Below are 24227 nucleotides of genomic sequence, written 5' to 3'. Positions count from 1 at the left end.
ATGCAGATGTTTTATATGCATTATGTTAGAGGTCACTCTTAATGATGCTGTTGTAAACTTTATCTTCAAGGGTTATAGTGGTGCTGATCTATGATGTGAATTTACTTGTGCACCAGGAGGGGCGACGCAGGGAGAGTACACAACCTTGCTAGTTAATTCTGCTCTAATTGGTTAATTGCAACACACCTGCAGTTATAGTAGCAAGAGCAATTCCAGAGAAGACCTGAGGCATTATTAAAATATTTGAAAATGATTATTTTCGGAGTCTGTTCTTTCATGTCTTCAGGCCCCGAACGCTTTTCTTTTGCACATTGGTTAGCCTTGTCACAAATGCCAATGATTCGCTCACGTATTCAGGGAAGCCTCCCATTCAGTTTGATCCCTGCCTGTCTTCCTGTTTCCACCTAATAGCATCATTGGCTGAATTCATTTTCTGTCCCTGAACCAGTGTTCATCACGCTTTGCTGACCTCAGTTTCCTGAGGCCTCTGTCACTGGCGGCGTTAGCATCGTAGCACCCGAGCTAAAGCAGTGTACACTCCTCTAGCAGTGCACCAGGCTTTGGTGAAACTTTACTTTTGTCCAGGTTGCCTTCAGGACTCAGTAACATCCATCTTCTACTGACTTATCTTGAGCATGGACACAGAGGACCTGTAGCCTGTTAATACAGAGCATATGCACACATACTGGGCTGTTGAGAGATGCTAATAAGCTGAATTGTAGGTCTTAAGACTGCTGAAGGTAAACCATGCAACACAGGCAGAAGATGTAAACTCCACACCCAGAGCAGAGGCTGGACCTGAACCTCTGGCCATAGAAATATAGAGCATCAGTGCTGCCCACTGAGTCACCCAATGTCTGATCTCATAACACGATTTCCTCCATTTCATAATCTTTGACTTCCAATTAATTTCCAATGAGCCACAAGCCACCCAGTTCATAACAAAGCACTTAAATTTAATTTATTTAGCAGACATTTACCTAAAGCAACATACATGTTTGGGATAACAGGGTTAGACAGTCCCTAGAGTGTTTGGGCATTAGGGGTGTTGTTCAGGGGCCTGACAGTAAATCACTTTGCTGACCCTGAGATTTGAACCAGTAACCTTCTAAACACAGGCACAAAGTTGTAACCCAATGAGCCACACTCCAGCTTGCTTCCCAATGGCCCGCAGTAGCCATCGGAGGAGACAGGGCCCCCGGATTCACCTCAAGTCTGGCAGGGAACATCTGCGGAGGCCCGGGGAGGTGGGACCATGGCGGATAAAGACGCCCGCGCTGTCCTGTGATCAATCAGACAGCATTAGGATTGAAGTCTTTGCACAGAAGAATAGAGGAGGGGGATCAGGCAAGGCAGAGCTCGGTTTACGTTTATCAAATATGGAAAACGGCATTCCCGTGATGTGCTGGAATAATAAACCAACAAAACTTGATTGCACCACAAGTCTACCTCCGTGAAAGTCTGGCCCACTGAAGGGATGACTGTCATCCGTGTAACCTGGCAACCGCAAGGGTTAGCTTCAGTGTCCGGGTGAGTGTGCATGTATGTGTTAGACTCTATGTGTGTCATGTACAGGAAAATAAAACACAGAGGGCAGGGCAGGAGGTAATTCCCATTCTTCCAGCTGACTATTTACTGGAGCAGCTATCAGACATGAAATATTAACACTGAAAGGAGTGTGGAAGCTGAGAAATGATGATGTAATCCGAAGTGGTCATGAAATAACACGTAGGATCCTGAAATCCATGCCTTACAGCAGAGCCCAAAGGCACATTTCACACCCGCATGATGGCACGCTCTCCGAGCACAAGCTCTATTACCCAAACCTGATTATCTTAATGCCATTATAATATTTCCAGTCTTTCCAATAATCAGATAATGTGTTTACTTCTCAACAATGCTTCTTTCGCATGGATGTGAACTTCTATTTTCATTTTAAAGTTATTCCCTCCTTCATGCCAAATGGCTGGGATCCCTGCCTGCAATCGAGAGTCCATCTACATGGTGTCGAGTCCATCCGGATCCATAATTTTTCAGACAAAACAGATTTCAGCAGAAGCTTATGAGGCGTGGTAATCTTCTATCCTTCTGTCTTAAGGTATACACCATTAATCATGTAATCAGTTCTTCATATTGTACTTGGTAATATCTATACCGCTATTGCTCTATGGTAATAATAACATAATCGCGGCTGAACGATAATTCATCCCTTTATTTTTAATAACACATCCGTCAGAGTCAGTGATGTGGCACCCGTTCTGGAAAGCACTCTGTGAGAAGAATGCACATCCATCACAGAAAAACACACAATGACAACATTATTGGACATTGTCCGCTTCATTAATATGCAAATAATAATTGACATAAATGACGGATTCACAACCTCATTTCCTGCAGTTACTTAAATATCTTGTGGCTGAAATGTGACTTTTGTGCAACACTAAATAACATTATACTCAATGTACAACAAATTTATGTAATAGGTTAGATTAATTTCAGCACTATCTGCTTAGTAACTAATTAATAATAATTACAGTTTGACTAAGATTTAATATTTCTGGCATGCAGTATTGAATTAGGTCTGAGACTGTCTAATCGTGCGAGATGTAATTTCGACTGTGATGTGTAATCATTCCAGAATTCAGACTTAACAAACATTCATTTTTAATATTTGCACACTGAAGAGAAGGATAATTACTTGTGATGTGCGTCTGCTGGTAATTTCTTCAAAGCTATTCTGAATGCTATAAATTACCTCTATCTGCTTCCAAAATATGTTTAACATGTACAGCTAAAAGACTTAAGCAGTTTTGAATAAAGTGAGATGGTATCCTATGATTTATATGGGTGCAGTGCAGAAACATGCAATATATAAAATAAGGGAGGAGACAACCTTGTATCACAGAGCAGGACTGAACATCAAAGGATTGCAGTAAAACAGTGGGCATGACTCCTGCTTCTCCCGAAATGTGAACATGACTTCTGCACATTATTACTCTGTTACTCTGCAATTTTTAAATGTTGGCATGACTCAGATACAATCATATCAGAACAATTTCCTCTTGCAATTAATGGCTGTTTGTTTTTACATTGGTATGCTAAATAGCTATTAAAACAAAATAAATGTTAATGCATGATTAGCAAAAAAATCAAGCAGGATGGATTGCTTTCTGTCAGACAGGGTTTGTCAGTCTTACTTAGACCAAGTACCGCCAAATGGAAACAGACCATGACAGCAGCCCCCTGCCACCAATGCGTGATTTTATAAAAAGTGAAGAACTAAGAACCGTTTAATGATACATGTTTCACTTGAAGGGAGTTCCTGTAAAATATCTTTTGGTGATGGTGTGAGATGTCAAATCATATGTGTTGAGAAACTTTGTTTTTTCAGAAAAACAAGAGTGGAGGAGTGCAACATAGAGCGGTATAAACAATGAACTTTGTCACATTTTGCAAAATGTTCTAAGGATCTCCTGTAGCCTACCCGTGGACCCTCGACTGAGGCTCTTTCTGTTAGACACGGAGGATCTGAGTAATTGATCTCAGTTTTTTCTCCTTTCATTAAAAATATTTGTGCTGCATGCATGATTAACATACAGAAAAATATCTACCACATATAAAACTTCCCAATAAATTCTCGTCAGTTTAAGTGCAAGAAAAAAAACATGAATCCATGTATGAAAAAATGCTTTACTATACCTTTACTTACGCAACTGTTTCATTTCTTTCATTTTGACAAAAGAAGGAGGATATTGTGCGAAAAAAAAATATTACCAGGAGGGATTGTCTGGTTTTTATAAAGTCGATCTTCTTTATGACAAATGAAGCTGAGCTTATTCTTTTCATCTCTGACAAACCAAAGTAAATCACATGATGAGTTGAGGCTGCAGTGGAAAAGACCCATGACATTTACACAGACAAATATTAACAAATAACGTAATTTATTGATGACAACATACCAATATATCAATATTTTTGTATTAGCTGTAATTATATTTAGCATTGAATTGTATTTTTACTACATATCTATAGGCAAAAATACACTTAAATGTTATTGCAATATAATTACCTTTTATGAAGCTGTGCAGTCTTTCATGCAAAAAAAGTGTTTCCTGTGGACTATCATTACTGAAATGTCACATGAATATCTGACACTTAGAAGTCTGATAAACACAAATTCTACAAAAACAGGGAGGAAACGTAAGGAACTTCACAAATGTAAATGATAAAGTGAACAACAGTTTATGGCAAAAACAACACACATAAAGCTAACTGTGGGATTTTGCCGTAAATATTTTTTAAAATCACATACATAAAAACCTCGATGTATGATATTTACAGTTCTGTGCTTAATGGCCTTGCTGTTATGCTGATGAGAGCATGAACACCAGCTCAGGTGTGATGTAAAGACCAACACGTGCAGCACATTTTCTGAGGCCTCTGCAGTAATCATTTCCATTTCGTATTGATTGCAGGAGAGTTGTAAATTTAACACAAAAATGGGGTAATTTCCTAAAAATTATAATTTTCCGCCATCTTCCGCCAGATCGCGCTGAAATAAGATACTCAAAAAATACTTGAATGAAAAATGTACCTAGTGAAAGTGTACGCTTGGCAGATCACTTTTTTACAGCCTTGTTTTGAATGTCTGGCAGCTTAATATGGGCTCTGGATCTGACTCAGGCTTTTGTGAAATTACCCAGAATCCTCTCCACAAGGCCCCTCCCCCATCATGATTTTTTTTCCCTCCTCTTCATCCATCCAAGAGCTCAACTTTCCAGACAAGTGTTCCATCATGGACAAAACTAGATAGGAGGAGAGTAAGCTGTGTGTGTCTGTGTGAGTGTGTAGATGTGACTGAACTCGTGTTACTGAAGTTGCTCAGCTGATGTCTCTCCAAGGTGAGGAGGTACATCGCACATGCTCAGTGCTGGAAACCTGACACAAGACCAAAATTGCGTGGCCCTCCCCATCTCCCCATGGCTGTCCATCTGTGTGCTCCTCTCCGAACAGACCCCAGCCTCCCCTCCTTTGCAGTGGTTCGGCTAGAAGCTTGACACAGGTAGCCACAGACAGAGGAGACACGCGGCAAGCAGCACGAGGTGGGTGTGGTCATCCTGGGGGGCGTGGCCTTTCAGAGATTCCTGATTGGTCTCCTGCTGGCTGGGTGGGCTCTGCATACTGGCAGTGGGCTGGGCACGGTTGGCACACATATCGTACAGGTTCCCTGAGAACTGCATCTTCTTGGACTCTTGCCGCAGCGATTCCCACACTGCCGCCGCCTCATCTGGGCACCCTGCTAGCACCACGTTCACACAGGTGTGAAACTCATCCCAAGACCTGCAGGGGGCACCAGAGGTGATTCATGATCCAGTCAGAACACCCCAGTAGAAGGAAAAAACAGTTTTTTTTTAACATACATCGGACAGCTGATTGAACAGCTGAGTATAACAAGGAGCATGTTTCCAGAAAATAAAAAGAACACTTTTGTGACTGACTGTGCCGAATGTCTACATTTTTTGATCACGGCCATAAATTCTGTAATATAGGGACAACGAAAATGTTACAAATAGATCTTCACGATTAATTATGTACCCACTGCAAGATAGCACAGTGAGATCTGCTATTCCTGGCTGATGAGAGGTGTGAGGCCTGCTGTTACAGTGCAGCTGGGATCCCCAGTGCGCTCCGATCAGGGAGCCTCCGGCTGATCTCGGAAATCGATGCCCTGGCACGGATACACTCCTCTGCCTTGATGGCGGGGGGGGGGGGGGTGGGGGTAGGCGCTATTCCACGTGATGCGATGCGGCTAAATGGGAGGTGTCCGTGGGTTTCTACCCGGGCTACTGGGGATTTAATAAAGACATGAATTACGCACGTGTGCGTATATATAGAAAGACAGAAGGGGATGAGAAAGAGAGAATCTCAATTTTTAATTAAGCACTCTCCATCAGCACAGGCGGGGAGCTGACAGGGGGGTTGGGGGGGGGGAGACAGCCTGCAGGAAGCTCCATAATCTCACACGGGGAGAAAGTGAAGGAGAGATACAAAACGGGGAAGTCTAACAGGCAGGCCTTGTACACCGAACGATTCACAGCACTTTTTGCTGTAGCATTGCGCTATCAAATGTAAGTGGTGGATTGATCTGCAGTGAGGTAAAAGATAATAAAGACAACACAGAAAACAGAAGAACGTGACAGACGGGCTTTCATCTGGACACCCGCTCGACCCCCAGCCTCATCGTCAAACTAAGGTTTGGTACTGATGCTGAGGAGTGTCTGTCTAAGTGCATGTGTTGAGTTTCTGGGGCATACACTGAGCTGTCAGCCTTTTTAATCAGTTTGTCAGTCAGTCTTATATGCCCCAGTCCTGACTGATACTGGGGAACTGCCTTAGGGGGAATGTATGTATATTTGGTTTTTTTTTGCTATTTTCACGCATCTCAGGGTAGCTCCTACGCAGTCACCTGCACACGCTGTCAATCTCCTGCGTGTCCTCGCCCCTCTGCAGGCTCTCCGACATGCTGTCCCCCAGGGCCAGGAGACACTGAGAGAAGCCCCTGTAAATGGAGCCGCACTTCCTGCTGACGGCAGCGGAGCCGTGGTTGGGTGCCAGAACTGCAGGAGGAAACACAAATATGTCAGTAGACGTTGCATTAGCTGGTCCAAAGGAAATTAGACAGCGGCACAGACGTCTTTGAGGTCTGGTACGATTCACTCAGCCTCAGCTGGTGCATCACAGCACATCCTTTACAGACCTGAGCTGAGCTGGAGAGTCGGGTACCAAGTTCCTCATCCCACTTTGAGTGTGACGCTACGTGTCCCTGGCCATCACAGTGTTTGTCTTCCTGGGAAATGGCATTGTGACAGAGCAATAATCCACTGAAGTTGCTGCTGGAGTCACGGAGAGGTGTGACTGTCCTCTCAATATGACATGTCATTGTCGACTTCCTTCCTACAGTCATAGTTCCTCACAGGTAACTGGCAACAGCTGACGAACTAGGCGGATCTACTCATCAAGGAAAGTGCATTCAGTTGCTTAATTGATGCTTTCATCTGAACTTCTCAGCCTTTACCCATCTATATAGAAACATATTTCAGTAATTGAGTTTAACCCCTTGCCGAAAGGTGGTTGCCAAGGCCCCGCTGAAGACTTGACCAGTAACATTCAGATGACTAAACAGGTTCATAACCACTATGCTGCTCTGTGCTGGATTACCACCCACAACATTCTTGACCAATCAGGGTTTTGGACTCAATGATGGAGCATTGAGCTTCAATCAGACCTGATAATCACAGTTTAAGCCACACAGAGATGAGCTGGTGACGGCTTCAGCTGTTTCCAGCGAGTAGTTACAGGAATTGCTGTCAGACATCAGTAGCAATGCGAACAGAATCAGCTCATCTGGTGAACTGTACTAATACCTCAATGTTGGTCTTTGGGGGACACACACCGAAATATCTGAAACCCCAAGGCACACCACACGCAGTAGATCTCAGACCATAAAATCCAACAATAATTACAATCATTTAATAATGTCCATTTTAAGAAGATACAGGTATACTGGTAGGTGTAAGTGCTGCCTTTCTAGAAGGATCCACCTTCCCAAAGCTCATTCTTCCTACCTTTTTGGGCCCTGGAGTGCTAAGGTACCAAGCTAGCACTAATGCTACGTTATGGGTGAAGCTAGGCTATGGGTGAAGCTAGGCTAACATTACTAAGCAAACAGGTGCTACAGGAAATCAAGAGCATCAATGACCTCACTAACCTACTGTGATGTTGCTGGTTGAGAAACAAGCTGCTCCACCCAACCTGGGTGCAGACGGGGAAAGGTCCACAGCACTGCAAGCTGCGGACCCTCGGACAAAAGGCACAAAACACGGGACAGCATCATAATTAATATAACAATGCTGCCAGCCAAGAGCATATTTTCCACCTCCCAGCACCTTCTGAGCGCAGCTCCATGGTACCATACCATCAATTAAAGGCCATTGTTAGGAGCTCGTTGCTCTGCAGAAGTAGCTGCCACAGTCTTGGCCTTTCGCAATCTGGCAACAAGATATGCAGGAGTCTCCACTGCGACCCTTCAAGTGCCCATTACAGCCCAGCGACAGATGTGGTGCCTGTGACTCTTGCATCGGCTCTTTGTCAAACCGGGGACTGTGGACCATCCTAGGGATGCTCAGAAAATAAGCCCCCCCCCCCCCCAAACATAGGCACCGCAGCCCCTCGACTGCCAAGCTGTCGGATCTGATAATGTTGGTTCACGTAACCCCCCTCCTTTAGCTGACTGTTGTCAGCTGCTGTTTAGTGAAAACGTGACACACTATGGCTCACCCACAGTCACCAAAGCCATTTTGATTATCTTTAAGTGCTTTAACTTTAAGGACCATGCATTCTCATGGTACAAATTAACATGCTCTTTGTGGTCCCCAAAGCTTTAAAGCACTGCAAACTCCACCCCCCACGTCTAAGGCAGCAGTGGAATATTAAACATGGTATTTAAAATCCAGACAAAAAAGAGCTTGAATGGACAGTCATTTCTTTGTTTTGTTGACTACTGAGTGGGGTTGGGAGGTCCAGGGGATGCAGAAGGGAGTCTATGAGTAATGAGAAAACCTGAGCACCACTAATCTGCGCTTGAGGCATCTCAGTGAGGAGAGAAGTTGAACATCACTCACCTGCCTTTGAGGTGTGTCAGTAAAGAGAGAACCTGAACATCACTCATCCACCTTTGAGGTCTGTCACTAAGGAGAGAACCTGAACATCACTCATCTGCCTTTGAGGTCTGTCACTAAGGAGAGAACCTGAACATCACTCATCTGCCTTTGAGGTCTGTCAGTAAGGAGAGAACCTGAATATTCCTCACCAACCTTTGACGTTTGTCTGTAATGAGAGAACCTGAACACTGCTCTCCTGGTAATACTGAAGAAAAAAGAGCCCCAGTCCCTAACACACAGATAGAAGCGTGATTCATATTTGAGAGGAGCATTCTTTCCTTCTTAAATTTTATTGCAGCAAAGTTATTGATTTTCTGTGATGTTTTGCAGTGAGGTCAGAGTATTGGTTTCATTCATCCCCATGAACAATTAATGAAGACTTGTAGAGAGAAGCAGACAGATAAAGAGACTGAGAAACAAGGACAGAAGGAGAGAAAATCGAGAGAGGGGAAAGCAGGCAGAGAGGGATGAATGAAATACCATGATATTGACATCTCTGTCTCCAGCTCTATGTGTCAGTCACTGAAGAAAAACTCTAGGACACGAACAAACTCTATTCCCGGAGGAAAAACAAGTTTCCTACCCTATTTTTCCTCGATCAATCACTAGACATCAGTAGCATTGACAACAGAATCAGCTCATCTGATTAAGCTGCGTTGGGCATTGCCCTGGTATGCGGTATTTTACTGAACACAAAGGGCTGAAACCTTATTAGTCATTTTTAACTCTGCAGTCCCATCTCTGCCTTGTAGTAATTCAGTATTTTCCCTTTGTGTGTGTGTGTGTGTGTGTGTGTGTGTGTGTGTGTGTGAACTACATACCAGGGAACATCTACTTCACCAACACAGCATGAGCATTTGACAGATATTCGACACGATCGATAATAAAAAAAACCTGATGGATGCCACAGTGTCCTTCGTTCAGGGGCAAAGTAAGAGACTCCAGCCCCATGTCCAGCCTTTTGTCTCCCCAGAAACACATATGATTGTAAAACTTGTTTCCTTGAGCGTGTGACATCCTCCACCACCCCCATAATCGTGGTCAACGCTACCAATGTTTGTGAAGATGGCACACCATAACATTCTGGCTGCTACCGTCATGGAGGTGGGTAGGTAAGACCTCTTACTACAAGTGAACAACAGAAGTCTCTTGATCATGACGCTTGATCTCTGCAGCCTCCCCATAAGCCTCTGTTCTTAGAGTTCTCAGAAATAATGCATGAGAAGGTAAACCTGGATAAATAGCTGAAGGCAAACAGAGCAGAGCTTTGAGATCAAATCCAGGCCAGCTGAAGGCCTTGGACAGATGGCACGACAAAGCCGTGCTTGGCTGAAGTGTTTCCAATTATTTTCGTAGATAATGTCGCGAAAGTGTGTCGGTTAAGCACAGACCCCCTAACAACAGGGCCTCATCGTATGCAGTGAGGCACTCTCCTGGAGCACCCACGCTCCGCTCCGGTGGCTTGGAAAAGGCTCGCCGGTCCGACTGTGCCCTTGCATCGCAAGAGCAAATCCCACCAGGAGGCTCAAAGGTGCCAGACCAGCTGTTACAGGCCTGTCATTCAGGGCATAAGAAGTGGGAACGAAGAAGCTCTTTTTGATCCTGCTGGGATAAGGTTTTGGGAGGCGGTGAACATGGGGGGGGGAGGCATGTACAAAGCTGAGTGGGAGAGCCGGCTTGGCGGAACCCACACGGAACGCACGGGTTCTGAATTATATAGTATTAACAGGTAGAACAAACCAAGAAGGAACACTGAAGAACAGACTGTGGAAATGCTGGACATTTTTTGAAACGTTTTCAGTAGATTGCACTGATTGTTGGTACGCTGGCTTTTTTCTGTACACTTACAACTCAGAAGGGGTGTCCATTAAAAAACAACATGAATATCATTAGCGACAGCCAGCAGACTCCAGTGAGGGGGTCACGCTTTAAGGAATGATACCCAGGACTGGGCATTACGTTCGATTTTTTGTAATATATAGGTTTACCATATTTGGTGAGACAAAAAAGGAGGACATGTATGGGGATCCGAATATTAATGAGTTTTCGCATTCACCAGCCAACCAGGTAGTGTCATATGAATTTTAATAAGATTTCCCTAACCACCCTGTAAAATGAAAATTCGCGTCTGGGGAAACCTGGACGTATGGTAACCCTAGTAATATATGGCTGATGCGTGCATGGATATTTATTCATAAGATACCAATATGCAGTCACTAGTGAGCTTAACACTGCGGTAAAGCACTGGAACCAGTGGCTCTGGGGTCACTAGCCTCCCTGCCGCAAGGCAGTCGTCACAAATTAAAATGAGCCCAGCTCAGGCGTCAAGTCCTGAAGGACTGGTCCAAAAGAGAGGGGTGTGTTCACACTTCATGGGCTGCTAAAAATAACTGGCAGTCTGGGACGGGGGACGAAGACGGATGCCCAGGCAGTTTGCTGCACATTATTATTTAATCTCGCCACCCGCTCTGTGTCAGGAGACTTTAACATTAATGAGCAGAGTCGGGACCAGAGCAGCTCGTCGAACTCCCAAATCCCAAACGTCTCCACCTGGAGAATACAACATGATCTGACCCACAAAGGTGGTTTCAAGCCATTTAAGAGAAACCGTTTCAGAAAAAAATACTGCTAAAGTTTAAATCAAATGGCTCTTCAAAAGCATGAGGCCTCGCTGTTGTTTTGTGAGCAGCCTTAGAATGAGCTCTACAAGTGTCATTCTGGGTGGTTTATTCACTTGTCTGCTTAACCAGAGCAGGGTCATGGGGTCAGGATTTGATTTATTCATTGAGCAGACACCCCTCTGAGGGTCGTGACCTTGGTGTGGTGAAGAGCTTTGTATCCTTTAACGATTCACCGACAACAGCCTGGTGGACAAGCCACCCACATAACCCGGCCAGACTCAGGCCTACAAGGCTATATGGAGCCATCTTCTGGATTCACCCACATTAAAGACGAACCTACGGTCCAGGGGCTAGGTAAGGGAGGTCTGGTCTAATTTGCTCGCCATTATGCCACTGCAACATTCAGTTGGAAATGCAGTGAGAAGTTCAAGAAGAATAAGAAGATCACTTAACAGAGTGTAAAAGTGGTATAAGATGTGACCCAGCAAGATTCTGAACTTTAAGTTACATTGAGGACATGTGAGAATAACACAGTCCCGGAAAGGTCTGGGTGAATGCGATTGATCTGCAGTTTACTTAATCTACTGTGGATCCTCATGGCATGAGGATGTTCTGATCACTGACTGTTCTAGCATAGCGATATGATGGAAGAAGACAGATCCATGACAGAACCAAGATGAAAAGAATGTCTGAGGAGATCCAGAGCAAGTGCCTCTTTGTAAAAGAAAAGACTTAATGCCTGCCATGAGATTTTCAGTAGAGCTAAACTGACCCCACAGCGCCCTGTGCCATCCCATGCCCAGCTTATTCAGAGAATAATTCGCGGTATACAAGAGTGGCGATTCTTTCAGATGCATGGATTTCCAAAAGCAAAATCAATGAAATGACATTATTTCAGGGATTAAACCTATTGTGAGATACCTAAGAGCTACTTTTGATTCTTCTGCAGCCTTTCTGACTCTGGCTGCTTTTCTGAATCTAGATCCTGAAAGGAATGTGGTAACTGGGGTCTATCAGTGGTAACTCTTGGCACTGGTCTCTCTGCATGCAGTTGTTATGGATGCTGTGTTAATGAACCTCGTCGTAATGAAGCTGCACGCAAGGAGCAAGTCTTCGAGTCTCGGTGGAAACATCACATGGGAAGGAAAAAAAGAAACGAAAGGGGAAAGACTGTGTGTGAGTATTAGAAAGGACTGAAAGGATAATTAGCCTCTGCCACCCAACTCTGTTTTTGAATCGGCAGACATCCTTTCAGATTCTTGCCATTTGCACCAGCTGCTCCCTGGATACTGCCAAAGGAGACTGGGTTCAGGGGATGGGCCATTTCAGGGGGCTATAACCCTGTCCCCAAGACTGTAAAGTGTGAGAGCAGGTAATTGGTGAGCAAACAATCTGCCACAGCCACAGGTCTACATGTCCTCTGCAGAGAGGGGTCCCGATTGGGTGACAGTCTTTTTTCTGCTTTCTGTGATCTAAACTCTTGGTTGGTTTACAGGGAGACTGTGAACCTGTTTATCTCCACTGCAGGACAACGTGTCTTTTCCTCTGTGTTTGTTGGGACCATTTTTTCAGAAGGTCCCGGATTGCTTCTTGCTACCTTGCATTGGATTTATATACATTTAGTCATTTATCAGACCCTTCGCTTTGTCCAAAGTGACTAAGTAGTGACTAAGTAGTGACTAAGTAGTGACTAAGTGAAAAGACAGCAGGTCCGGTCAGTGCACCTAGAGCAACTGGGGTTAAGGATCTTGCCCAGGAGCCCAGCAGTGACATCACACCAGCTGCAGAATCAGAACCAGGCACCATGCTAATCCTCTCTCTAAGATTCCAATTTTTGTATATGTGCAGCCATAGAAAGTGGGAGTGAGAGGATAACTGAAAGGTGATTTGTTATCTGGAAAGCTGCTGGAATTCTCTGTTCTCACACTGCACTAGCCTGCGTTTAAGGTTACCCCCCGCTGTAGGAGCATCTGAAAATAAAACACCGTAAAACTGTTAACAAAGAACCAGAATGGATCTTTTTGGACCACTGTTAAGCCCCATTTTTCGTCCCTTTTCAACCACGATGGGTTGCTACAAACCAAACAGTAGTACTTAACATTAACTGCATATTGCTTTGATAATGTCTTTGTAGAACATTAAGTGCAAAGTGAAGGAGCCTTTTTGATACTTCTCGTTCTCTGTATTGTAATATATGCCCTATATATTATATAGTATAATAATATGTGACCTATACATGCCCTTCAGCACTATCAGTAGCTTAATCAGTTTGCACCTGTTTATTGTTTACTGGACACAGTTAAGCATTAAAACTCTGGGAAGGAGCAGAGCAGAGTTATTAATCAGATTTAGACTCTTTGACCATTACATCCACCCATTAAACTTTATTTATACTGTATTTTCCTTGTGCAAAGTGGATATCGATCAAGTTTAGTCAAAACTTTTGCATGCAGACAGAATCCAAACATTCCCATAATCACATACTACCCCACCCCCCAAACCCACCCCCCCCCCCCCCGCCCCCGCCCCAACGCTCACCGCTGTCATCAAAGCTAAAGTTTCTTTCAATCTTTGCTTTTTTCATCTCTCTGTACTTCATTCTGTGTGTTGAATTATGCAGCATGGTGATTCGTTAGGTACCGGGGCCTCGCCAAAGCGAGCAGTAAACCAATCCCGATGTCGGCTTCCTAATTGACAGCTGGACATCTGTTTCATCACGACAGAGCCTGCTGTCTTCACAGGATGTGGAGCATGTGATTGAGCGAATGCTTCCTGAATCCTGACCGGATGCATTAGTAAATGTCACACCACACCAGGAAGAATAGCAGCAAGCTTCTTCACCTGGACGACGTTACTGAAAGGCTGGCAGGTTAAATGAAAAGTCCACACCTTGAACTCAGAAGGTTTTCAGAAAATACAGATGAGAGTGAAGCTCGGGTGCCAAGCCCTGGGTCAGCGATTTATCTGGCACCCCCAGAGCATTTGGAGCTTTTCAAGGGGCCAACAGACAACTGCCTATTCTGTCAATGACTGGGTCCAAACCAGCAACATTCCAATCACAGACAGGGAGGCCCAAAGCTCAAAGCCACACACCATTCCTGGGTCAATTTCATAAAGATACAGGCTATATCTTTAACATGATTAGAACTAGGAAATGGAAGGCAGGGCTGAGGAAGCATAACCATGAAATGCTTACTGTGATTTTATTTAGCGAACAGCTTCTCAGCTGCAAGGCTAGCAGTGATTCCCCATCTATGTTCCAAAACAAAGGAATCAGTGGCCTTCAGGACATCTGAGAAGTCGGCCAACAGTGTGCAGGGAGAGTGGAAATACTCCACGAATTAAAGGAATTAAAATACTATATAATACTTAAATAGGTGAATGTAGCACCAAGACAAATATCCTTCTTTATATGATAAGTATAATATCCTTTGCTGAAGACGTCATTGTCTTCTAACTGCTAGAGTCTGTCAGGAGATTCAGCCTCCGCATAAAGTGAAAGCACATTGGAGTGTAGCTCAGAATCTACGTTCGAAGTGCCTTTCCTCATATTATTCAACAGAGCTCCACCATCACCTCTTAAGGATGATTATTGATAGGCCCCACAGTGCTCCTGTCAAGTTATTATCATTTATGGATGCACTCGATGCTGTTCGCTGTTTAGGCGAACTGTGACTTGCATACATCAAGAGTCATCCGCTCCTTTGCTGTTTATTTTGTTTCTGGGGCAACCAGACTCTTCCAGTGAGTGCAGTGAGAGGCATCTTTAAGGCACTGCAAGCTGGGCAGCTGCACCAGCCTCATGCTCAAAAAGGAAACTTGTCTAGGTAATGATAGTCTAAATAATAACAAGTATTTAAATATACATATATATTTTTCATTGATTGTATGCAACTAAATTTCATCTGAATACCATGTTTCGGTTAAATATTAGGGCTGTAACGGTATACGCATTTGTTGTGTACAGTTTGTTACATCTTTTTTGATTTGGCACGCACAGTGAAATGAATGAATACATGTTTTGACATGGGTGGAATCTAAATTCACAAATAGACGTTCAATACGGAAAACATTACGGTATTTGTGGATGTGAGCTGGTTACTGCTAACGCTGGTTACAGCAAGAATAGTTTATGGACATTTTGGTTTCCCCATAAATTCCACCAATGTTAGAGAAAGACCAAGACCGTCTGTCAGCTCTGTCATACCAAACTCGGACGTGGTGTCGAAAACACAAGCAAACATGGCGACTTATTTCAAACGACATGGTCCAAATGTGCATATGACCAGAGCAAGGTAGTGCTTTTGCTATGAAATTCTGACTGAGCTAAAAAAAAATCATTAAAACAGGTTGTTTATCAGTACAGATATGCAACCATACTCAGTAACACAGAGGATGTGATTTAGTTATGAATTATGAATTGGTGTACTTGTAACTATACCACATGTAACTATACCACTTGTAACTATACCACATGTAACTATACCACATGTAACTATACCACTTGTAACTATACCACATGTAACTATACCACATGTAACTATACCACTTGTAACTATACCACATGTAACTATACCACTTGTAACTATACCACATGTAACTATACCACATGTAACATCCTAACATGCCTTAATAGCTTTAAAATACATTAATAAGAAACATTACATGATTATACGCTTTTAATGTTTGTTATTAGTTGTACGGTTGTTATTACACTTATTCAGACACGTTGACAGACACATTGCCTTTGGATTGCAACTGTTTCTCATTGTGTTTCCAGTTAATAATAAATCATTTTTAAACAAATTGCTCTTTCTGCTGTAGCAAAATTGCACCAAACCATGAACCCAAAGCCGAGTTTTATACCGAACTGAGAATTTTGTGGACCGTTTCACTGCTACTGGCCTAAATGTACACAGGGTCTTCAACAGGGGGTCCGTGAATCATTGTGTAATTGTGTAATCATTGTGTAATTGTGTAATCATTGTGTAATTGTGTAATCATTGTGTAATTGAGTAATCAATTTTTGTGATTTAAAAAAAAAAAAAAAGTCAAATCACTGCTAAATAATCACTTTAAAATTAAACACATTCGATTGGATTGTCATCCAGACTCTTCATTCAACTCAAATGTTATTGTACAGGTGCCCCACTATAGGACAATAGAGACTAAGTGGAAAACAAGCCACGTTAATGAACACAGTCACATACAATGTTACAATGTTACATTAACAAAAATAGACAATGTACAGAGATGCACCTGTAGTCTAAATCACATGAGCAGTGGACTACATGCCAAAAACCAGAGATGAGGCTGATGGTAGCATTTATTCCTGATTCTGTCCAGCCTTGTTAGTCATCATTTGGCAGCAGGTACCAGCAGGTAGAAACTGGAAATTGGCACAGGTTTGATTTAATAAATCAGAAAGTTTCATTCTGATACCAGATAAAGACAAAAACAACCTCATTATCATTATCTTTAATGGTTTTGAGATATGGGCTACTGGGGTGCCCTCTGATTTGATGAATGGGAACTTCACTCCCATTTTCATGAGGGGGGGGGGGGGTCTGCCCAGTGACTGTGGGATTTTGCTATGAATCTCCAGAAAAAAAGAGCTTTGTTTTGTTTGTTTTGTAGGGTTTTCTGAGAAAATAGATGGTAACACTGAACAATATTTTTGACTGAATTTTGACTTAAATTTCAGTGTGGTTTTTGAAAGACATAATGACTAAATAAGAAATATAATTTATTTTTGTGGAAAAAAAGTGTCAGTGAAATGATAAGTTGAATCTTCGGCAGTTTGGCCAGCTTTTACATTTTCTTAAAGTCAATGTGCTTTACCTCTAGGCATATATTGGCAGAGACAGAAGTACAGAGAGAGCAGCAGGGCTAGAGAGACCAGTGTGCACCAATCAGGTATGGGCATCGAGCCCTGCACCAATCAGGTATGGGCATCGAGCCCTGCACCAATCGGGTATGGGCATCGAGCCCTGCACCAATCAGGTATGGGCATCGAGCCCTGCACCAATCAGGTATGGGCATCGAACCCTGCATCAAAGGCTAAACCTCCTCGCCACACACTGAATTTTCCCAGATCAGTATTCAGCAGCACAGCTTAACCTGGCATCCAGGTTATTGTCTCAAAGACTAATAGAAGCTTTCAGTTTTTTAGAGAGCTAAAAAAAAAAAAAACTTAAAAGCTGCCTAAAATCTTTAGCAAGACTCTGAGTTTTACATAAATCGTACATGTTGAGCAGGAGTGATTCTAGGATTTTTTAAGACAGGGGACATAAGAAGGACCATAATTCATACAGGGGACAGGGGAGGGCGCACTCTGGGGGGCCAATCAGCTTTCAGCATGGGCCAGTGCCCCTGTGGCTCCGCCCCCAACGCTGAGGCTTACACAACCAAAGGACTGACTAGCTCAGGGTGTGTAACATAAATGACAGACTTACAGCTCTGAGAATATCGCTGTTTGGGTGATTGGTGTGACATTATTGTGGGAAATTGGGGCTGCATTTGAGCCGGAAGGGGCAGTGAGACTTCCAAAGGCAGCCATGTCCATGATGCTACTTTCCACAGAGACGTTCCTGTAGATCCCCATGTTGTCCAGAGCTTCTCAGACTCAGTGATGGCCTGGCTCTAGGTTTCTTGGGACCCTGCACAGAATATGCAGTGCTGGAGAATAACAAGGTTTGTTGCACGATGTTCCTCTATTAGTGTGGCAAAGTTAATGTTGCCCAGTGTAAACTTTACTGCTGAGTTTCCCACCGAGATGAATCCAACCTGAATCCAACCTGAATCCAACCTGAATCCAACCTGAATCCAACCTGAATACAACCTGAATACAACCTGAATCCAACCTGATTAACCAGCTTGAACGGCAGAGCGAAGGACGTGAAAAAGCTTGAACTGAGAGATCTTCAGGAATTTTGGTAACTGTCTTTGTTCATTAAAGAAAATAGCATTCATATCTGTATTTAGACATCTTAGGTAACTCGTTTCCTATTTTGTCAGTTATTATATTACATTAGCTGTGCTAATGTGCTAATATTGTGATCAGAGAATTTCTGAAGTCCGCCAATAAGAATAATTACTCTCGTAGCAGAATATAGTAAAATATAGCTGAACGTCTAATTGGTAACATCTTAGATTTCTTGGTCCCTGTAACTACCTGAACTTTTACATGGGAAGACACTGCATGGAGTATCGGATGCATGAAGGATATGAGACGGATTGCGAATGTGTAGAGGTCACTAAACAGATCGAGAGAAATGAGAATGGGTTAGGAGCAGGTGAAACAACTGATGATGACAGGACCCAGATTCCAGGTCAGGGTCAGACCAATAACCCTCTGAAAGTGAAATAAGGCCTCAGTGGAGCTGGGAGGCACAGAGATAATGATCCTGTCACAGGCAATGGCCAGTCTGCTACATCACACATCAAGCTGCTTTTGTCACAGTTCGACACCAGCCTGTGAGTCACCCACACTGCACACTGCATGCACCCAAGACCTGGTCACTTTACAGCCTGTGTCACCCACACTGCACACTGCACACTGCATGCACCCAAGACCTGGTCACTTTATTAGCTATCGACTGATGTGCAGTAATATGATTATTATTTATTTCTTGACATTTATTTCTTGCGATGGGCTGGCCCCCCATCCTGGGTTGTTCCCCGCCTCGTGCCTTTAGCTTCGAGGACAGGCTCTGGACCCCCGCGACCCAGAAGGATAAGCGGGTTGGAAAATGGATGGATGGATGGACATTTATTTCTCTCATTTATATTCCATATTATTCTGCTTTTCAGATTATTATTTGAGCACTGTGTACTTTAATTTCTTCGGATCATGCTTACTTGCGCTTGCTGGTCCTGTACCTTGTCGGTTTTGTGGTATGTGTACGTTCATCTGAGCACTACGTACCTTGCTGCTGTATACACAAGAATTTCCCTCTGGGATCAACAAAGTTTATCTAACCTAATCTCTTAAAACCTCTCTCTTACATCTGGCTACAATTGGTCCTATGTGAAAGGAGGATTGGCAAGGCAGACTACTATAGCGGTCAACTTTGAAAAAGGTCAGCATTAAAGAAAACCTGTTTGCCCACCCGTCATTATGTAGGGCAGACAAGCACTGTGACGGAGAACTTTTGTCTTTTACGTCTTTAGTGAACTTTACACCAATAAGCCACAAGTCAGCAGCCCACCTCAAAGCTGCCATTAACAGAGAAGGATCCAGATCATCCCAGAAGCTTGAATGCTGAAAGTGGCCATCCAGTGAGATCCTACTCCCCCAAGCCCAACACCAAGACCCACGCCATCTTTACTGTTATACATTTTATAATTCATAACTCTATCTGAAATTCAAGCTGGGTCCCACTCTCTGCAACTGCCTGAATTCATGCATTAGATTCAGAGTTTTAGAAAAATACATTAATTGTCAAACTGCAACTTTCAGAATCTTAAAGCAGCTGTTGTCGGGACCTCAGGGATGCCGAGAAAGGGGCGATTTTATTCAAAAATTCAAATCCGTGGGGCAATCATTTTTTTGGGGAGGGGAGGGGCACTAGGAAACCAGTCAATTGTGTTGATATAGCCCATCTCCTCTCATTCATTAAAAAGAATAGAAATTGAGGTGCTCTGTTCTTCCTCACCTGTAAACTTGGCTGCACATTGAGATTCACCATCGTTTCCAGTTCCTGTTTTTTATTTCTCCAAGACAGAGCATGTTTACAATTGTTATGCTCCGTTATGCTATAAAGGTCCCCTTTGTGTCAGGCTGTATCCACCCCTGACCCTTTCCCTAGATCCACAATGTCTCAAAAAAGAGGATTGTTCCATATCCCATCACCACATGGCGTGGTTCTGTTCGCCTGTCCCACCCACCCAGAGAGAATCTAATATGATTTTCCTGGTTTGAAGCTCCTATCAACAAGGGTACTTACAGCAGGGTCCACCGGGGACGTAAACCCACAACATCCAGGACCTGCATGTGTCCAGGTCACATGACCCTCCCTCATTCATTTGCATCCCTGTGAGCATTGATCCAGTCCCCCACTCTCCCATCCACTCTGATTGAGAGTAACTAGGAAACGTATTGAAGTGGACACCAGTGTGGTGACCCACTTTAGGACTTAATGAGTTTTTATTGACCCAACATATAAGTTGTCAGATGTAACTTATCACTTGGTCCAGGTTTCCCAGGGAGATTTCCAAGGCTCAGAGACGAGAAGGGCACACAGAACTTTCCGGTATGGAAACCTGGGGCCATGCAATTCTGTCGCCTCTTCTCCATCCTGCATCTCCCTCCTTCCATGCAGTTCTGTCGCCTCCCCTCCATCCTGCATCTCCCTCCTTCCATGCAGTTCTGTCGCCTCCCCTCCATCCTGCATCTCCCTCCTTCCATGCAGTTCTGTCGCCTCCCCTCCATCCTGCATCTCCCTCCTTCCATGCAGTTCCATGCAGTTCTGTCGCCTCCCCTCCATCCTGCATCTCCCTCCTTCCATGCAGTTCTGTCGCCTCCCCTCCATCCTGCATCTCCCTCCTTCCATGCAGTTCTGTCGCCTCTCCTCCATCCTGCATCTCCCTCCTTCCATGCAGTTCTGTCGCCTCTCCTCCATCCTGCATCTCCCTCCTTCCATGCAGTTCTGTCGCCTCTCCTCCATCCTGCATCTCCCTCCTTCCATGCAGTTCTGTCGCCTCTCCTCCATCTCCCTCCTTCCATGCAGTTCTGTCGCCTCTCCTCCATCCTGCATCTCCCTCCTTCCATGCAATTCTGTCGCCTCTCCTCCATCCTGCATCTCCCTCCTTCCATGCAGTTCTGTCGCCTCTCCTCCATCCTGCATCTCCCTCCTTCCATGCAGTTCTGTCGCCTCTCCTCCATCCTGCATCTCCCTCCTTCCATGCAGTTCTGTCGCCTCTCCTCCATCCTACATCTCCTTCATTCCAAGATATCATGTTGATGTAGCAGATGGTCTCTTCCTACTATTCTACTTAGAGATGAGATCTGGACTATTCACACCACTCAAACAACACCAATGACCCTACACGTCTCAAGCAGCTGTCGTAAAACACTGTTCACATCCCATTGTCCCATCCTCAGATGCCATGACTGCATCTGAACAGAAATTACCCATCATGCCTCTAAGGGCCATTTTAGCTACCCACAGTCCCTCGCCTCCCTTAGTGCTCCAGCGCTGCTGACTCATCGCCCCTCCCCCTGGCGGTCCTTGTCCTCGTCGGCCAAGTGGGACATTTAAATGGCGTGCCGGGGCCGTCACCGTGGGCCAGGGGGACGCCAGAGGGGGCAGAACCTTGATGGGGCTTAAAAGAGACGAGCAATAAGCAGCCCACTTGACCTGCATACATATAGTGGATGATCCTTAACACAGGAAGAAAAAAAGCAGTGACCATGAAGCAAAGGGTGTTACTGAGTGACAGAGCTGCCCCTACTGGTCATGGGCTGAACGACTCATTAGCAAATAGAAAGCATCTCTGGAGAGGAGCCATGGAAAGCGACTGCCTACATACAAAGACTGGCACACACTACAATGGTCACTCTGCCGGTTTGCTGGGAACTCATTCATTGTGAGAATACATGCCAGAGCCAGAAGCTTAAATTGAAAAAGGCACCGCGGAGCTAGTGGAGCCCCCTGCTGGCGCCCCCCAGAATAAACACTTAGCAGCTATGCGAACAGTAAGCGGATGCATGAATATTCATCCTGGGATCATAACTTTGTCTGCTTTTTGTCCCACGCTGTTCATTGGCTTGAGCCAGCAGGACAGGAGCAGGCGTGAGGACAGGAGCAGGCGTGAGGACAGGAGCAGGCGTGAGGACAGGAGCAGGCGTGAGGACTGGAGCAGGCGTGAGGACAGGAGCAGGCGTGAGGACAGGAGCAGGCGTGAGGACAATGTGCGGCGTGAACCTCACCGCCTCCCAGGTGAGGTCCTGCTGGAGGAATTACATCCTGAGCTGCCCTCCATGCTGCCTGTTCCATAATTACTGCAAACTCCCTCTAATAGTCTTACAAGCCAAGGATACAAATGTGCAGCTGAGGATGGTCCCCTGTATGAGGAGTGGATTTGCATTCATTTAAATCAGTGTTTCCCAATCCGGTCCTTGGGGACTCACAGCCAGTCCATGTTTTTGCTCCCTCCGAGCTCCCTGCCAGACAGTCCACATTTTTGCTGCAGACCTGGGTGGGAGCAAAAATGTGGACTGTCTGTGGATCTCCAAGGACTGGATTGGGAAACACTGATTTAAATAATTGCTTTTTAATTAAGCACCCCCCAAAAAGACTGTAGAGCCCGTACCTGTATCACGTGACTCCCACTATTTATCTTCATTTCAACGTGATGAATGCATACAGGCAGGATGTTTGGGGGCGTGAGACAGTGTGTGTGTGTGTTCATGCCACAAGACCTTCATTGCCGATAAACCACTAATAAGCAGTCATTTGTTTTATTCGGACACCTGGGGGTGCCATCATGTCTCGCATGCCGTACATCATCTTACTTGAAAAGGTAGGGTGCAAAACGAGTTATTCCTTATTAGTAGCGTTTAACATCATTTATTTACAACTGTTTTTGTTGTGTTACGATTGGGTCCATCCATCCAATTTCTATAAATGGCTTATGAAGAAACTGGAGAGCATCCCTCAATGGGCATGAGGCATGATACCTCCCCCCTCCAATGCTCACACGGCTTAGGATAATTTAGAGACCGTTGTTCAGCTAAGTATTTGGACTGTGTGTGGAAACCAGAAGACCTAAAGGAAAAACCATGCAAACATGAAGAGAACATGCAGATCCAGAGAGCTGGGCCTGGAGGGATCGAACCCACAAGCCTAGAGATGTGAGTGCGACTCAGTTGTTAGATACAGTGTATCTTTTTGTGTATTCCTCGTAATAAAAACTAAGGCAAAGCAAATTGCGTTTCATTAATTACATTTTTTAAAACTGGAAGGAATAGATATAAAAATGAAAAAATAAAGAGAAAGAAAGAAAAGGGGGAGAGTGTATGTGGGAGCGAAAGAAGGGGTGAAAAGAAACAAGAAGAGGATTATCTCAGGATTATCCACTCATCCAGCATCCATATGACTTATTTGGCGGTTGTGTGGCTCTGCAGTTAGGAATCTGTGCCTATGTCAGTAGGGTGCTGGTTTACATCCCATGGCTGACAGCAATAGAGGACCAGCAGAAGATCAGGAGGGCCAGCGGAAGATCAGAAGGGCCAGCGGAAGATCAGGAGACTTATTGACATAATCATACTATAGACTCCACTGTGTCTTTTTTAATCAGTTATTAAATTATCTGTGGCATTATTAAGACCAAATGAACAAAGAGAAAGAAAAATCTCTTTGCTTCTCAACAGCACTTTTCCTCTGAATAATCTAACCATGCTCACGCATACCAGTCAGACAATCGTTTTGTTGTACTTCATCCTTTGCTGAACGCTGAATGGGTGGGACCATGTTTCATCTGGGTGGGCTCAGAACTACCCATGCCCACCATGCCAAGCAGTAGGCTGGCAGAGTATCATATCACTACTGGGCATTTAGTTCTTACGTCTACCCTCAATTTGGGGTGAAATTGCCCCCAAAGGCACACATCAGGTGATTTGTCATAGTAACATAATTATTGTAGGAGCGTGTAAGAGTGAATCAGGCTTTATCCTCAAAAGCTGCTCCAGGAAAATAGCCTGATCTTGCGCCTTGACACACAAGCTTGACTCACACCTGTATCTGTCTAGGTCTCACAGGAGAGAAAAAAACAAAGAATTCCTGAGAACCCACACTGGTGCTTGTAAAAATGGCGAGTAAAGTATACGATCAAGCGCTGGGTTGTGCACAGTCAGAGCTGGGGGGCAGAAAGGGCATCTCCA

The 24227-nt window shown here is 44.4% G+C and overlaps 1 protein-coding gene across 1 annotated transcript; it reads right to left on the bottom strand.

Moving 5' to 3' along the window:
• Positions 1-3676: 3676 nt before the first annotated feature.
• On the bottom strand, positions 3677-6656 carry nrn1la (neuritin 1-like a). The gene is given in 3 exon segments (XM_072698636.1): positions 3677-5340; positions 6467-6620; positions 6623-6656. Coding segments are annotated over 3 exon segments (483 nt in total). The 3' UTR covers positions 3677-5045.
• Between the last annotated feature and the right edge of the window lie 17571 nt (positions 6657-24227).

The sequence above is a fragment of the Paramormyrops kingsleyae genome, chromosome 13 (assembly GCF_048594095.1).
Source record: "Paramormyrops kingsleyae isolate MSU_618 chromosome 13, PKINGS_0.4, whole genome shotgun sequence".
NCBI lineage: Eukaryota > Metazoa > Chordata > Actinopteri > Osteoglossiformes > Mormyridae > Paramormyrops > Paramormyrops kingsleyae.
The sequence above is the reverse complement of the archived record's forward strand: the minus strand, read 5'-3'. Positions and strand labels throughout refer to the sequence as shown.